This window comes from Anopheles merus, chromosome 2R, assembly GCF_017562075.2.
Source record: "Anopheles merus strain MAF chromosome 2R, AmerM5.1, whole genome shotgun sequence".
Lineage (NCBI taxonomy): Eukaryota > Metazoa > Arthropoda > Insecta > Diptera > Culicidae > Anopheles > Anopheles merus.
In genome coordinates this window covers 53,869,775-53,885,570 of record NC_054082.1, presented here as the reverse complement: position 1 = coordinate 53,885,570, position 15,796 = coordinate 53,869,775, and the positions used below count along the sequence as shown (strand labels likewise).

The 15,796-nt window shown below is 45.2% G+C and overlaps 4 protein-coding genes across 4 annotated transcripts; all 4 read right to left on the bottom strand.

The window, feature by feature from the left end:
- Positions 1 to 66: 66 nt before the first annotated feature.
- Positions 67 to 9,463, bottom strand: LOC121590562 (N-acylneuraminate-9-phosphatase). The gene is made up of 3 exons (XM_041910339.1): positions 9,189 to 9,463; positions 3,160 to 3,642; positions 67 to 1,245 (listed from the first exon to the last, which is right to left on the bottom strand). Exons 1-3 carry the CDS (start codon positions 9,309 to 9,311, stop codon positions 895 to 897), a joined length of 957 nt encoding a protein of 318 aa, XP_041766273.1. The 5' UTR covers positions 9,312 to 9,463; the 3' UTR covers positions 67 to 894.
- On the bottom strand, positions 5,336 to 8,542 carry LOC121590558 (neurochondrin homolog). Its single transcript, XM_041910334.1, has one exon. The coding sequence runs from the start codon at positions 7,813 to 7,815 to the stop codon at positions 5,614 to 5,616; it is 2,202 nt and encodes a 733-aa protein (XP_041766268.1). The 5' UTR covers positions 7,816 to 8,542; the 3' UTR covers positions 5,336 to 5,613.
- A 1,942-nt stretch (positions 9,464 to 11,405) lies between the features above and the next one.
- Positions 11,406 to 12,673, bottom strand: LOC121590563 (hydroxysteroid dehydrogenase-like protein 2). The gene is made up of 4 exons (XM_041910340.1): positions 12,526 to 12,673; positions 12,294 to 12,457; positions 12,012 to 12,225; positions 11,406 to 11,932 (listed from the first exon to the last, which is right to left on the bottom strand). Exons 1-4 carry the CDS (start codon positions 12,537 to 12,539, stop codon positions 11,470 to 11,472), a joined length of 855 nt encoding a protein of 284 aa, XP_041766274.1. The 5' UTR covers positions 12,540 to 12,673; the 3' UTR covers positions 11,406 to 11,469.
- A 323-nt stretch (positions 12,674 to 12,996) lies between these two features.
- On the bottom strand, positions 12,997 to 15,337 carry LOC121590560 (hydroxysteroid dehydrogenase-like protein 2). Its single transcript, XM_041910337.1, has 4 exons — positions 14,982 to 15,337; positions 14,350 to 14,513; positions 14,047 to 14,260; positions 12,997 to 13,975 (listed from the first exon to the last, which is right to left on the bottom strand). The coding sequence occupies exons 1-4, from the start codon at positions 14,993 to 14,995 to the stop codon at positions 13,111 to 13,113; spliced, it is 1,257 nt and encodes a 418-aa protein (XP_041766271.1). The 5' UTR covers positions 14,996 to 15,337; the 3' UTR covers positions 12,997 to 13,110.
- Between the last annotated feature and the right edge of the window lie 459 nt (positions 15,338 to 15,796).

The window sequence follows — 15,796 nt, the reverse complement described above, 5'->3', positions numbered from 1 at the left end:
GCTAGGGTTTGCGTCGCCCCGTGTGTTAGCCCTCAGTAAACAAACGTAACATATTTGAAAGAATGCTTAGTTCAGAAATGTTTCTTTATTTTCTCCGCCCAGCAGATTACAAAAAGAACATGTATTGAAAAATATGTGTTTTTGTTCTGTACTGCACACTTCATCTGCTCAATTGGATAAGCCAGGACGATGAGGAAGATGTTTAATTCATCCTTTGCGCGGATGTAAACCGTTAGAGAGAGATACGTTTTCCATTGCATTATCAAATCAGGTACTTCCCTATCGTAATCTACATCTATTCTATGTTCTAGTGAGAAAATGAAATATTCGAAATACATTGTATCGATACACTTATAGCATGGAAGCAACATGTGTTGGCTAGCAGAGACTGGCAGACACGGTGCAGCCATCCTGCACTTGGCGACAATGTAGAAATTATTTGCGCGCTAATTGTGACGAATTGAAAAATGGATGGCCACGCTCTTTCTTTAATTATTCCACCATTTGAATCGAGCGAATATGGTAACAATTATGTGACTCAATCCCATCGTTAAAATGGAGAGACTAAGTAGGAAAGAAACTAAGCACGATATAGATTAAGCGTGTAAGATTTTTGCAAGAAATAGTATAAAGGGAATAAGAAAAGCGATAGGGACGCGCTCAGCGTGAAACCGTTCGTGTTGGCGGTCGAGTCAAAAGTTGGTTGTGGTAGGGAGAATAAGCTGCAAACAAAATGAAGGGCATCGTGTGTGGGAATCATATCTTACAGAATGCATCTCTTGTGGAACGATATATCGTTGGTCGCATTTTGTATGCTTCGCACTCTGTTTGCCATTGCTGCACGCTGTGCTCCTCTCTCTCTCGTCATTTGTTTGGATAGAACAATCGGCAAATTCAGCTGCTGTTGTTGCTGCTGTTGCTGCCATTGCTATGCTGACTACAGTCGTTGCTGGAGCTGCTGTACGTGCTGTAAAGTTCGGGAATTTCCGGAAGGATGCGATTGTACTGCGCCGCCCGGTTGCGGGTAGTTTTCTGCTCCCAGTCTCCAAATTCGGCTTCGGCAGGTCTTCGTCCGCGGAACGACGTCGATGGTGGTAACATGGCGGGTAGTTTCAGCACACTGTCCACGATCGCGTCCGGTCGTACATGCTCCGGCACATCCTGCATCGTCCTGTCTCCGATAATGCGTTGCTCCGTAGGCAGCGGAAGCCAAACCGTCGCACCAAGACTTGCCTCAATACCACCCTGTTGTAGCGTGTTGCAGTGATTTGACCCACAGTGACAAGTCCCAAAGAACATGTTTCAACCCGCATACACACACACACACGTCCCCGTGTTATGCGTGTCCCCGTTTGAGAGGGTTCCCCAATGCGGGAGATCGGAATGCCGATCGGGATTGGGTTTACAAATCGTTTATCGTTACAAAATAGATATTTACCAAACCATCCGATGGCGAAGCGCGTCCACAGCCAGTGAATAATAACGTGTCCAGTCCAACAGGGGGATGTTTTCCAATTTTGATGAGATATACCGGGCCCCAGGGTGTGGTGTGTTTGTCGATCATCCAGCAATCCGGTTGATCATCATCAATCAACATTCGGTGTCAATGGTTTGAAGGTAATGTTTTTCATGTTTTCAGTGTGTGCAGAAAAATCGGAATCAGACATATGTTGATCGTTCGCGCACCATTGGAGGTAGTCATAATTCGGGAACGGGAATGGGAAGGAAAGTAATGCTTCAATCAAATGAAATAAGACTGCAAATGTGTGTATAGTGTTTCAAGTGGTATAATGTATGTTCATGTAGAAGAGAAACAAGGGTAGATTATATGCTTGGCATGATCTGAAAAGAATTGCTGTTGCTGTTGTTGGGCATGTTTTCTCTCGACCATGACTGTGAATTACATTTGCAAATTTGCTTTACCTAGCGAGCACAACGACGCCATGCTGTCAGACGCTTCTCTTTTTTTTCCGAAAAAATGGTACATATGGATGATCGCATTTTTTTCATGCAAGACATTTTTCTTATCTATATTTTGCGAATATCAAAGAATGCAATTCTATTGTTTTATTTTTTATTTTTTTTTTAACTCTTCCAAATCATCAAACTTGTAATATTAATGTAAGTAACTGTAATTCAACTGCTTAAATTGACCGAAATCAAGTGTCCTGATTTGATTTTAGGATATATTGCTCTTCTCTTGATCACAACAATATTGACGATTTGGTTTAAAAACGCTTCGGCCAAAACCCTTTACCAAGGCACTAGGTTCCAATGGAAGAAAAACAGTATGAGAAGGTAATTATGTTGGAACAAGGGGACAACTTACCGTTAGCGCTCTTTTGTTAAGCGGTACGCGCAAAGGGCAACCATTAGTTTACCATATTAATATATACATCTGTGTGAGAATATGTTTTTTTATAACTACAAATTAAAGTTTCGATTTGGAATTTCATTTTTTAACATTTGCCACGATCAATAACGAGGATGCACCAACGTTACATGAACCTTCCATAAAACGTTACTACTACTACAGTGAACGTAATTCCCTTTTGTGTACACTTGGCACTTACACATTGGCCGTCGGTTCAAGGCACATCGGTTGACAACGGAATGTTCATTTACTACGATTCTAATTTGATATTTGCGTTTCTGTTTTCAGAAAATGGTCGATGAACGCGGTCGACGATCATGTGTAGAATGATGGTTTTCTCCCGGTCCGAATGAGTCGATTTGACGAACCAGCAAGACGGCACACGACGGTTATTGTCTTGCTTGTGTGTGTGCATCATGTGTAGGAGGGGATTAAATGAAACGAGAACATCGCAACACCAACCCCCCGGATGATTGTTTACGATTTTCACGAAAGGGAAAGTGCAGAAGGGATGGATGGATGAATGAAAATGGAAATGTGTGCGTAAATGAAGATCAAGATTCAACGATTCAATATATGTGTGGAGGGCTGTGTGTGTGAGCGAATTTGGGGTACCTTCGCGGTGTGTGTCACGTATGCGTTCGATCTTCCCGAAGAAGGACGGATCGTGAGCGGTTAAATGGGGGACGGAAGACACATCCTGGAAAATTGAGATACGAAAACAACCGCGACAAAGGGGGGAAACCCGGAGCCGTCCTCGTGCCGTGGCGATCGCCACCACTCACCTGAATGTCGGTCTCCAGCTTGTCGCCGATCATCACGCACTGGCCGGGCGGGACACCTAGATAGTGGCAAGCTGCGTAAAAGATATTGCGATCGGGCTTGGCCCACGGTAAATCAGAGGATACCAATATGCAATCGAAGTACTTGTTCAGCGCCAACCGGTCGATCTTCTCCCACTGTGCCGCCGTCGGTCCGTTGGTGATGATCCCGAGCAGGTACTGAAGTCGAAGCGTTTGCAGCATCGTCTGCACCTCAACCGGCAGGGCCAGATAGCGGTAACGCCACTCCAGCCACCGTCCGTACAGTTCAGAGGCCAAGTGTTTGTGCGTGCCTGGCAGCACGTCCTGCCAGAGCTGGGAGCGCCACTGGGCCAATGCCACGTCCGGATTATCCGGGCAGCGACGAAACGCGCTTAGATAGTTGGTAGCAGTTTCGTTCGCTAGCTCGCGGCTGAACCCATGTTCACGGTGCAGCAGATCGGCCACCTGGTGGGAGGAGAGGAGGAAGAGAAATGTTCCAGACATTAGCATGAGTAATTTTGTGGCGGCGATTGAATTCCAAACACTCACTCTATATGCCTTTTAACAAAAATATTCCCCATGGGCAGGGGCGGATTAAGCAGTACGCAAACTAAGCGGTCGCGTGGGGCCCACAGATCTCGATGGGTCTCCGAGTAGAGGAACCCACCCCCCGTTCACAAGAAAATTTTCTTCACAATCTTTCTCTGTTTTAGAATTTCTCACAAAACATTTCGCTTGACACAACAGAAAGGCTGTACATTCGTGTGACCGCTTAGGGCCTCCACCTGTGTTAATCCACCACTGCTCATGGGTAAGTTTACAAAAGATTTAGGGCTAGATAAAGAATTAAGACAAAAAAAACACGATCATCCAGTTTCACCTATCATAAAATTAATAACGTATGAACAACGACAAAGGCAATAGAGCAACCCCAACAAAGAGTTGAAAAGAAAGCAAAGCGTCGTCGATGTAGAAGAAAGAGTGTCTCTAATAATTTTAACCTCATCGTATTGTGCCGAGGTGTGTGCATTCATCTACTTGGAAACTGGGTAGCGGAGGGACATGTGCATACATCCCGCCCTTACGGTATTATTCCAAGGCAAGTTGAACGAAGAAATGAGTTGCTATTTTCGGATTTGCCGCTCGCTTGGCACATGGAAATTCAATGATTATTTTGGGTTTCTGCTGTTTTCGTTCACGCTACTATACACCCTGGTATAAGGGAAAGGTGGTATTGTGAGAGACGAATGCACTTGTCGATTGATTTTGAAACACGCAGAAGTGCATCTCGTCTTTCTTACCGTACAAGGCATTGAAAGTATTTAGTTTGTTTACCGAACACAAGAGGGCGCTCGTGCACGGTAATTTGTAATGCGATGTTATTTTCGAATTTTGCTACGCCAAGAATCTGCTGCTGTACGAAAAATGAAAAAAAAAAAGACGACAGACAAAATTCCTTTTCCCTGGAAGGATGTGGGTGTTTAACCAGTGGCAATCTACCAACTGAGAACATCCTAAGTTCTAGGTAAAAAATAACTTTTCTATTTCATCTTCGTTCGCCGTCGTTCATACAAATAAATCAGATTTCTTGAAGCTGACGGTGAGAGTTAAGTGGGTGGGGGGTGTCTTTTGCTTCTACTGCTCCTACACCACACGATCACGGCGGTTTGGAGTGCGATTAGGTTCCGTGGTGTAAAGGTGGACGGCAGTAGAGACGAATTCAAATTTCTTTCTTTCATTCATTTTAAAATCTTCCTTTTTCCTCTTTTACCACACCCCACAGATTTCCAACACGAGCCATGATGTCGACGGGAAGAGTGTGCTGTTTGCATCGTACCACCGCACGATACTTCTTGCCCAGTGCGGTAGAAAGGAAAGTTCTATTTTTAAACCGAACCTACACTGCCACATAGCCGTCCTCACATGCAGCACGCACTCCGACAACGGCTACTAAAACTGCTATTCGCGTCTCCTCCGTGTCTCTAGCTAAAATTTTTCTTGTCCAAGACATTGGGCAAATGAAAGTAGGGCATTCATTTTGGGGTCCTTTTTTTCGAGCTTGTACTCTGGAGTGGAAACTATGTTCGCTCGAAGCAGTTTTATTCCATGTAGATGATTTTAGCTTTGAGATTATTGAAATATAAAAGCCCGATGTGTATTTATATATATACGTAGAAAACACGTTTATTCTGCACATATAGCGTGTACATTTTTACTTTTTCAATATTACCGAACATACGGCGCAATAAGCGAACGCGACAACCAACATGCGATGAGATTAAGTAAATGGAGTATGATGAAATAAAATGCAGCAAATTGAATTACATGTAATAAGAAATGGAGCTATGCCGCCCGGCAACATGACGCATGGACAAAGTAACAGGTGAATTTAGAGTGAAAAATTAAAAAAAAAACTGCAAACTGCGCACTTTAGCTTTAATCTCCGAACAGTTTCTTGCCCAGGTCCATCATCCGATGGTTACGGCACACCTTCAGCGCATCGGCCTTCTTGAGCACGGGCGCTACAGCCGGATTAGCATCGACGAGCTGGGACAGGAAGTCTTCGTACGCCAGCTTCACGTTCGGGGGCAGCGTGCCAATCTTCACCTTGCGCAACGTTTCTACAATTCCCTCGGCCCAGCCACTCTCGATTGCAAACTCGGAGATCCAGGGAATCAGCTTGATGATGCCGCTCATCGTCTGCATGCCCAGGAACCACAGCTCCATGATCTCGAACCAGTGTTCTTTGTACTGCATCGACACCACCAGCGCCTGCGGATCGTTCGACTCGTCAATGTTGTACGCATCCCACAGGAACCGGATCGTCGTCTGGATGTACCGACAGATGGAGAAGTCGTTTTTCTTGATCTTTGACGCTTGCTGTTTCAGCAAGAGCAGTCCGAGCACAGCCAGGTGACCGTGCATCACCAGATTGTCTGGGATGTCCTTCAGCTCCGGTAAGTTTTCAAAGATGAACCGCAGCAACTGAGCGAACAGCGTACTCTCTTCGACCAGCTTGGCCTCCAGCACGGTGATGTTCATCAGGATGTTGCACAAGCTAACGATCGCAGTTCGCGAGTCCTTCATGTCGTCCAGCTGTTGAGGCGTCATCTCTGGGTCGGGTTCGTTCATGCGCTTGAGTCGTTCGGCGCGTGGCACCGGCGGTTTTTTGTAGTGCGCAATTGACCAGTGGAACAGCAGGCAGTCGTACAGCACCTGCTCTTCCTTCTCCTTCAGGAAAATCTGGCGCGCTTCCTCCTCCACCACCAGATGGCATATGGCGGGCAACATCACCCGCAAGATGTCTGCCGGTGGCTGCTGCTCGTGATCATCCACATTGTCGGCCTTGTGAGCAATGCGGTAGTCGCGTGACTCGTAAAACGATTCGTTGGCCAGCTTAAACAGGAAAGGCAACACTTTGGAAACCTGATTCTTCATGGCACTTGTTTCCTGCGCCAACCAGGCTGTGAGCACGCGAACCATCGCATACGCAAACGCCTTCTCCGTCTTCTGCAGTCGGTCTTTCTTGGTGTCATTGGCCAACTTTACCAACACACCAAGCACCGCGGAAAAGGCACCCTTTAGGCCCGTGTACACCTGCTGCTTATCCTTTTGGTCGAGATCTAGCTGATCCGTCGACATGAAGTTGATCGACAGCTCTAGGATGATGAAGCAGGCCGTGATTAGATCGGCTTGCTGTACGCACTGGTTGAAGCTCTTGTTGTCCATCTGCATGCGCACCTCGATTGCGGCCAGCTGTAGCAACAGCAGGAAAAACTTCTTCGGATTCTCCACGTCGTGCAACGTCCATTCGATGCCGAGCACGTCGACCGCATTCGCTGCCAGCTTTAGGGCCGGATCGCGCTGTGCCTTGCCGATTTTGCTTTTCAAAATATCGCTAATACCCTTGTACAAGCATTCGGGCCAGATTTCGCCCTGCACCGTGCGGGCCACCAGATCTCGGCGACAGTGGAACAGCAGCGAGCTGATCATCTCCGCCAGCTCGAACTTGCGCTCCGCGTGGTCGGTTTCAAAGTCGAGCGAAACGCGCTGCAACAGCGCATGGAACAACTTCGGATCGTTGTCCCACGAGTTCGCTCCAAAGCGGGCGACCAGTGTCACGATTAGCGTGAGTGCTTCATCGATCTGGAAGCTGCGCTGCGTGTAGATCTGCGCCATTTTCGTGATGACATCATGCTGGCGCAGCGCCAACCGGCCACTTTCGTACAGCGAAATGCTCTGCAGACAGTGGTACGCCTCGTTGATAATGATCAGATTGTCGTCGTACTCGTCGTCGTCGCACGTCGATACGATCCCCATGAACACGGGTATGCTGTCTAGCATGTCCTGGTGCGTGGCGAGCTGCTCGTCATCGCAGAAGCAGCTCAGAATCGAAAGAGCCACACTCTGATAAACCGAGGCGGGACAATCATCCGGCACGTCTTTGCTAGTGAGCAGCTTGCGCAAGAAGTCGAACCCGATCGACTCGAACAGCAACCGTTTGCCGGCCTGGTTGCAGTCCTTCCCCTTGATCAGTTTCGTCACCATGAACAGGGCGGCAAACTTTTCCGTGTCACTCTTGGCATTCTTCAATATCAACGAGCATTTTTTAATGGGTTCACTCACTTCGCCCGACATTTTTGTTGCGACTTGGGGTTCTTTTCGTGTGGTTTTTTTTTTGCGTTACTTAATTGAACCGTTTTCAGTTTTCTGCCGCAGCACACAATTGTTTCACGTACAAGCACACGTGCACCACAGAGCAGATGATAGGTAGCCTAGCAACAATCAGCTAGTTAGTTACAAATGTATCTCAAATAGTAGCACTTCTGTTCACCATCCGAACCGTACCGTTCCAAGACGTTTTCTCGACTGATTCGGATGACGACCGGTGGAAACCCATTCTCTATTTTCCTAGTCGCACCGGCAATGTGGTGCAGCTCATTTCTACGCTCCGCGTGCTCCGTGTTCTCTGCGAGAGAGTCGGAAAATCGTTAAAATAGATTTGCTCACGATCCTGATAGAAAATGTCTCTCCCTTTTCGTGCTACCACCGGCACCTGCAACCTGCGCTGTCTTGGTGGCCGCTGTTCAATAACGCACCACACGCTGTGCAGCTGCTAGGAAGACCTTCACCAAACCCTCACGGAAGTAAACAATCCCACGCGAGTGAGCTATTCACTGCCCATTACGGCCGAGATGATGAATAATCGCTTGTTTTCGATAGATCTTCCGGACGGGGCAAGGGAATTTTAATAGGATGGCAAGTTTGCGTAGTATGCAGAAGCGCGAACAATAATAATCTCAGGGAAGCAAACACATGTTTTTCGATGAAAATAAAAATAAAACTCGTGACAACCCGAACTAGCGCTGTCAGTGAGACAGGTCCAAATGAACAAATTCATTCTGCACCAAACGTTCAGTATTAACCCTTCGATAGCACACTGTAAAAAAATGTACGTACATCATAGAATTCAATTTAATATATCTATATTTCGGGTTTACCAAATGATAACCAATAACCAATAACCAATAGTAAACCTGATATTGCATTGGATAAGGTAATCTAAAAGCGCATGCTGTTTTTGAACAGAAATTGTTCATTGGTTACGTCTTCGTGCCATGCGGTCCAATTTCAGCTGAGCACTGAAAGGTTTCAGACGTTCACACAATACAAGGGGAGTGGAAATTTTGTCCCTTCAAGTGCACGTTTTTCACATTAATACAACTATTCCGGGACGACCTTATCAGTTGGTGGATTTGTGTCACATTTCAACATGGCTTGCAAATGTTCACCAGTTAGGAATGCCAATTGAATTAACCCATAAGGTCAAAGCGATCGTTCTACCACCTTCTTTTCACTTCCAGACGATCCGACACGCGAGGCAAACACTCTGCATTAGGCCTAGCGTTATATAAGTTCATCTGTATGCCAAGTTTAGATTTTTATTTTTCTACCTTATTTGCTAACCTTATGCATCGTGTGCCAAACACGGATGAGTTGAGATAACTTACCTTGCTGCATGCCTTTGCATCGGCTTTCCTGGTTGCGATCAGAGTGTTATCAAGGTCGAAGAAAATTGTGGATATCTTCAAATCACAGTTAAGCCTCTTGATGGCACCACGGAATGTACTCATGTTTGCAGGATGATCTGTTTTGCTGATGCGTAGCACGAATTATTGCTTTTGTTTAGTGTTCTAAATGCAAGGTGTCTCGTTCTGCTGACTTGACCAAGTTGCAGGTGACAAAAAATGTTTATGTCTGCTCGCGCACAGTACACCTGATTACACTGTTGCACGAGCTCGTTCGATAAAATAATTTGACAGGTAATCGATGAAACGACGTGTAAACTTAGCATAATAGAATAGAGTTTTATTGTAACGATTGCAGGGGTAATGTTTTAGCAGATTTGGTTACGTTTTAGATAGCAATGGTATTTTCCCCAAGTGCCACAAATCCACTAAACGACCACTAAACGGCTTCTAAACGACTCAAGTTCTCTACCTAAACGGAATATAGAAAGACTTCGTTTAGCAGACGCCAAACGACTCATGCATTCTAAAAATAGCAAAAAAGCTGGTGGCGCTCTCTGTTGGTGGGATACCCCAACCAGTTGAGCTTCATCGCTTGGAGGAGAGCTTTCTCATTTCCTCTGTACTGTTGTATGGTTTCGCATTGAAGTTATGCATCGCTAGAACTAGAACGGCGATACGATTGTTTAAATACTAAACTCCAACGGAAACCACCAGCACTGAAGCAAGTGAGATTTGAGCAATGGTCGTTGGTGTTGATACCCACGTATCTAACCACACGACCATTTATATAGATTTTTGCTCAGAAAGTTAGAAGGCTATATAGGTCATAATAAAATGCAACTTGTCGAAACACATTGCAAGAAAAGGATAGCAATATAATGATGAGTTGTAATACGCCATCTATTTATCAAACCAATGAAGCTGTGGAGCTTTCATTTTTTTTCTATGGGTATTCAATTTTCCAGTCGTTTAAGCTTAATCTGTGGCGCTTGGGTTCATTATTAAAAACCACTCTGCTTCAAGCGTTCGTAACATTCATCTACTTGCGTACACGAATGATTTTGTATGTTTATGTTTACGGAATTATTAAATACGACACATTTACATTTGTGAATGACGGACCGTATAATTCAATATTATTTTGAGTATTTTATAGATATTGGAAAAAGTATTTCAAGCCCTTAACCGTAGAGTTGGCAACCAGATCTACACACGTAAGTTGGCAACCGGCATACCCGGGTATTCCACACGTTTTGATGCAAAAAATTAACGATTTTCATAGGTAAACAATGCTTTCTATATTTTAATGCTGTAAGCAAGTAATGCCGACCATATATTCTCTTCTATTTCATTTATTCATTAAGTTTTTTCATTTTATTATAAAAATAACGGTCAAATTGAAATTTGGAATCGCTTGAACATGACTCGAAAATAAGCACAATACGAAAAGAGGAAGAAGAGAAACGTCATTCTCCATACAAAATGTATGGAATACCCGGGTATGCTGGTTGCCAACTTACGTGGTAAAGTTAAAAAAAATCAAAATAAAATACTTACAGGCTGTTTAAAATTACAACTTATGCACCAAAAAATCATAAATTAAAAGTTGGGAGGCTACGGAAAATTTCAGGTCAATAAAAGCAATGAATCAAAAGTTATTGCAGTTCGAAGTTGAAAAAAAATACCCGGGTATCCGGTTGCCAACTTAAAGGTTAAAATGATTGTCCTTTTGGGTCGTCTTTTTATTCATGTATTCATCTTTTAAATTCATGTTTTTCCCATAAGAATATTTGAAATTCGCTTGAATTATTGTGTCTTTTGTTATGACAATGTGCTCTTTTACCCGTTTTTTCAAATATCCTCCTCATAACGCAATGTCATCATTGTATTGAACTGTCATTTCTCAACAGCACGGATAAACGGACAGCCGGATAAAAGGTACCCGGATAAACGGCGCTCCACTGTATGATTATGGCTGTCTTTCAAAGGGTGAAATTATCTAGCCAACAAAAATCTGATCGTTTATCTTTCAAAATTAACTAGTACGTGTATACGTAGCTTAAGGTCATTTGGAATAACGCAGAAAATAATATCGTCAGTTATTTGTTGAGAAGAATGTTCAAATTACTTGGAAATCCATTCTTTTCGTTTGTAAAAGGTAATGCTATGGACAAATATTATATTTTTATTCAACTTTAATGTCCATCACCCTTAATTTATTCTGCAGCCAAGGCCCTGAAATTCATTCCGAACAAATTGATTACAGCTTTGATTTTTTCTCGTTCACGAAGATGTCCGGGGTGAGAATTAGTGCGTTACCCGGCACACAAGCGTACTGTGCCATATCCGTAATACCTTCCGCGGCCAGCACCTCGTCGTCTATAAAAAAGTTTCCAGTACTAGCTCCCGCTGATCGGCAAAGTATCGCATATGCAGCATCGGCCATTATTTCCGGTTTGCGAGAGAATGGATAGCCCTCCTGTCCGTGGAGCATCTCAACAGCAGCGGTGTAAATGATCGTACGAGGCCACAACGCATTCACCGAAATGTTTGCACTTTCATACTCCCGCGCCATGCCGAGCACACACATGGACATCCCATATTTGGCCATGGTATAGGCGACATGGTTGCTGAACCAATGTGGCTCCATGTTAAGCGGTGGAGAAATGTTCAGGATGTGAGCATGCTTGCTTTTCCTCAGATACGGCAAACACTCTTTCGATCTGGAAGAACACTGCTATTAGGAAGATATCTGCGTTGCGGATCGATCGAACTCCAGTGCTTCTGGTTTCCCATACTTACACCAAGAAAGTACCCCTGGTGTTGATATTGTGCATCAGATCGTATCGCTTCATATCAGTCTCCTCGGTTGGAGTCAGCGATATGGCACTGGCATTGTTAACCACGATATCGATACCCCCGAACGTTTGGACAGCTTTTTGAACGGCAGCCCGTACGGCTTCCTCACTGCGCACATCCACGACGCAAGGCAAGGCTTTTCCGCCCGCTGCTTCAACTGTAAACGCAACAGACAATTAAGCTCCTAAGCTCTCCTAGCCGAGGAAAGGGTCCTAGCAATCTTACTTTCTGCTGCCGCCGTGTAGATGGTTCCGGGTAGCTTCGGATGAGGTTCCGCCGTTTTGGCTGCCAGCACTATGTTGGCCCCATCACGAGCGGCTTTCAGTGCGATCGCTTTGCCGATGCCCCTGGATGCACCGGTAATGAATAGCGTGATTCCTGCGAGCTTCCTGATGAAAACACGGCAGAAATGAAGCAACAGCGGAAAGTGAACGCTTTCATGGCGGAAAATACGTACCCTGTATTTTGCATTGTTTGTTCGTCGTTTCACAAGCAGAATTCTTCGCACTTTGGTTCAACCTGAACTTTGGCACCGCACAACACCACCAACAAGCAAGTGACTGTTGCCCGGAGGAGTAAGTAATCAACGAATGACTTTGCGCAATGTTATCTGTACCATGTTCATTCGGACGCTTTCGTCGCCTTCGAGGTATTCGTATCGTGAAAGCCATATAAACACAAGATATGCAACCAAGATTGTAAAGGACTGGTAGATTATGTTCTTTCCAGAATGGCACCACACATGATGGTAGATGAGTTTATTATGAAAAAGTAATGTTAGAATTTTTATTAGCCTTTCGCCTTGGTTTGTTATACTGATTTTTTAGCTAGTTTCCTTTTTTTGGAGAACCTCTACTGATAACGGTATATATTTTCGTAAAAATGCTCAAATATGGTGCTCGTTTGGGCGGTTTGAGGTAGAGTGATGTTATTAAAAAAGTGATACATTTATTAAACTTTTTTCTTAAACGTAAAGAAAGAAAAGCCAAACCCAGCCAATTAAATAACTGCCTACCACTCATCCACTGTTTCCACTGGTTCTTTACAGCTTGGACTTCAGTCCACCCATAAGCTTTTCGAGCTTCATCGCCTTCTGCAGATCACCGGAAATCTTCAGCTTGCCTGTCATAAATGCATTCGCCGGCTTCAGCTTGCCCGTGAACATATCGAAAAAGTGCTTCGAATCCATCGTCAGCACGGCATCGGCCGTTGCTGGCGGGTTACCCTTGCCCACTTTGCCGGTGCCATTCTTCAAATCAGCGAACCACGTGCCGGATTCCTCGCCCTTCACTTTGAACTCGTAGACGGCACCCGTCTTGCGAACAATCTCTTCACTCAGCAGACTTTCGATCTTCTGGAACAGTCCCTCAATCTTGCCACCGGCAGCGGCTTCGCCAGCAGGCTTCTTTAACGAAGCCGCATGGCTGCCTTCCGCCGCAAACTCTACCAGCTTCTCCGGCTCAACGTCGAGGAAAAAGTCCGGCATCAGTTTGTCGGCATTCTCCGGCACGCAAGCGTACTGCTTCAGATCCGTGATGCCCTCTGCCTGTAGCACCTCATCGTCGATGAGGAATTTGCCCGTCACCAGCCGGGGCTCTTTCGAGAGGATGGCGTACGCAGCATCGGCCATGATATCGGGTTTGCGCGAGAACTGATCGCTTTCTTTACCCGTCAGCATCTCCATGGCTGCGGTGTGGATAGCCGTGCGGGGCCAGAGAGCGTTCACCGCAATGTTGGCACTCTCCAGCTCCTTCGCCATACCGAGCACACACATAGACATGCCGTACTTGGCCATCGTGTAGGCGACGTGATTGCTGAACCAGTGCGGGGCCATGTTTAGCGGTGGCGAAATGTTCAGGATGTGTGCATGGTTACTCTTGCGAAGGTAGGGAATGCATTCTTTTGAGCTGGTTGGTTGGGAACAGGAAGATAGTACTATTATTTTTTACTTCACAATGAAGCAAAGCTTTCCACTTACACCAGGAACGTGCCACGGGTGTTGATCTGGTGCATTAGATCGTATCGCTTCATTTCGGTTTGTTCCGTGGGCGTTAGTGAGATTGCGCTGGCATTGTTGACTACAATATCGATTCCACCGAACTTGGCCACTGCGTTCTGTACAGCGGTACGCACGGCACCTTCATCGCGTACGTCTACCACACACGGCAGCGCCTTGCCTCCGGCGGCTTCAACTGGAAAATCGACGAAGAAAATGGTTATGCTAATGGTAAGAAAAATACTTAGAATGAGTGTTAGCGTTGCCACACGCACAATCACTTACTTTCCTTTGCTGCTGTGTAGATCGTGCCGGGCAGTTTTGGATGAGGATCGGCTGTCTTGGCCGCGACCACAACATTAGCCCCATCTTGAGCGGCTCGTAGAGCGATCGCCTTGCCAATACCGCGCGATGCTCCCGTGATGAAGAGCGTGCGTCCAGCTAGCTTTCTGTAACACAAGGTAAGAAACATATGGATGTGATTTTTTCTCTTGATGCGTGTCTCTTATCATTTTTTCACAATTCTTAATGACCATAGACCGGTTTCATACGGTGCGTAGATTTTCCAAAGATCCCATTTGATCGCACAATCAAACAGGATGAGAGCGATCATCTGTATATAGTGACGTGTCAGGCGTAAAGATCGTTTCCAAAAGGAAAAAATACACTCTCAAATCTTCCCATTGGTCTTGCTTCATTATGAACGACGCTCATTGCCCTTGATCGGAATCCTTCGTTGTAATGAGTTTAATCTTTCGATGTGATGCTGACGGACGACCTTCGGACCCGGACGATATTACGTTATCTGTCGCCGGCACATCCGATAACGATAGTAGCACATGAAAACATACCGCTTTGGCAGAGACACCACCAACAATGTGTTGAAATACTAACCCATCCCGAAGCGACAAACTTACCCGGTATTAATCATTTTCTCCTTTCGAGTAACGTGTGGATGAGAAAGTGGCAGTGGTTTGCTGAATGTGTACAAGTAGATGACTTTTCCCCTTCGGCTTCTCGTCGCGAAATAACAGCAAACGGTGTGTTGACGGAGTTCAACCCTACGCGAGCTAGTGAAGTTCACCGACACACGTCTTATGCTGGGCTGGGTTGATGTGTGCGGTACACGGCCGGTCAGAGAAGGGTTTGCTATGCGTAGCGTTTGTTACTATAAACTCCCAACACACACTCACACACTTGGTTGATTGTGATACATCCGTGCGGCGGGTGGAGAGCAGTGTTCAAAGTCCACCTTTTAGCAGACAGGGTGCGAAAATCGTGGAGAAAGGAGGAGCTTTTAATGTTCTGTCAGTTTGGTGTTTACATCGGGAACACTGTGCTGTTATCCGTACATTTCCCGATGACGTTTAGCGTTATGAATATTCGTACATTTGTGTGCTTGAGGCGATTGGAAATTTATTATTTTTTGAAATATTATACGGACGTCACACGAAGCGTAAACTTTGGCGTAAACTGAATTTGAGCCATACAACCCTATAATCTTTTGACCGGAAGTTTACGCTCTCCCATGCAAATCAAGCGTAAACTTTTTGAGTTTACGCCTCGCGTGACGTCCGTATTATTCTTATTTTTAAAATTATTAGAAAACTGTAGCTCGTACGTTACTACGAAAAAGACTGTAAGTTTGTTTATTATGATTGATGTTGCAGTTATACGGAGGATTAGCTGTTGTAAGTAAAAATATGTAGATTAAAATGAGTATTGTTTGTGA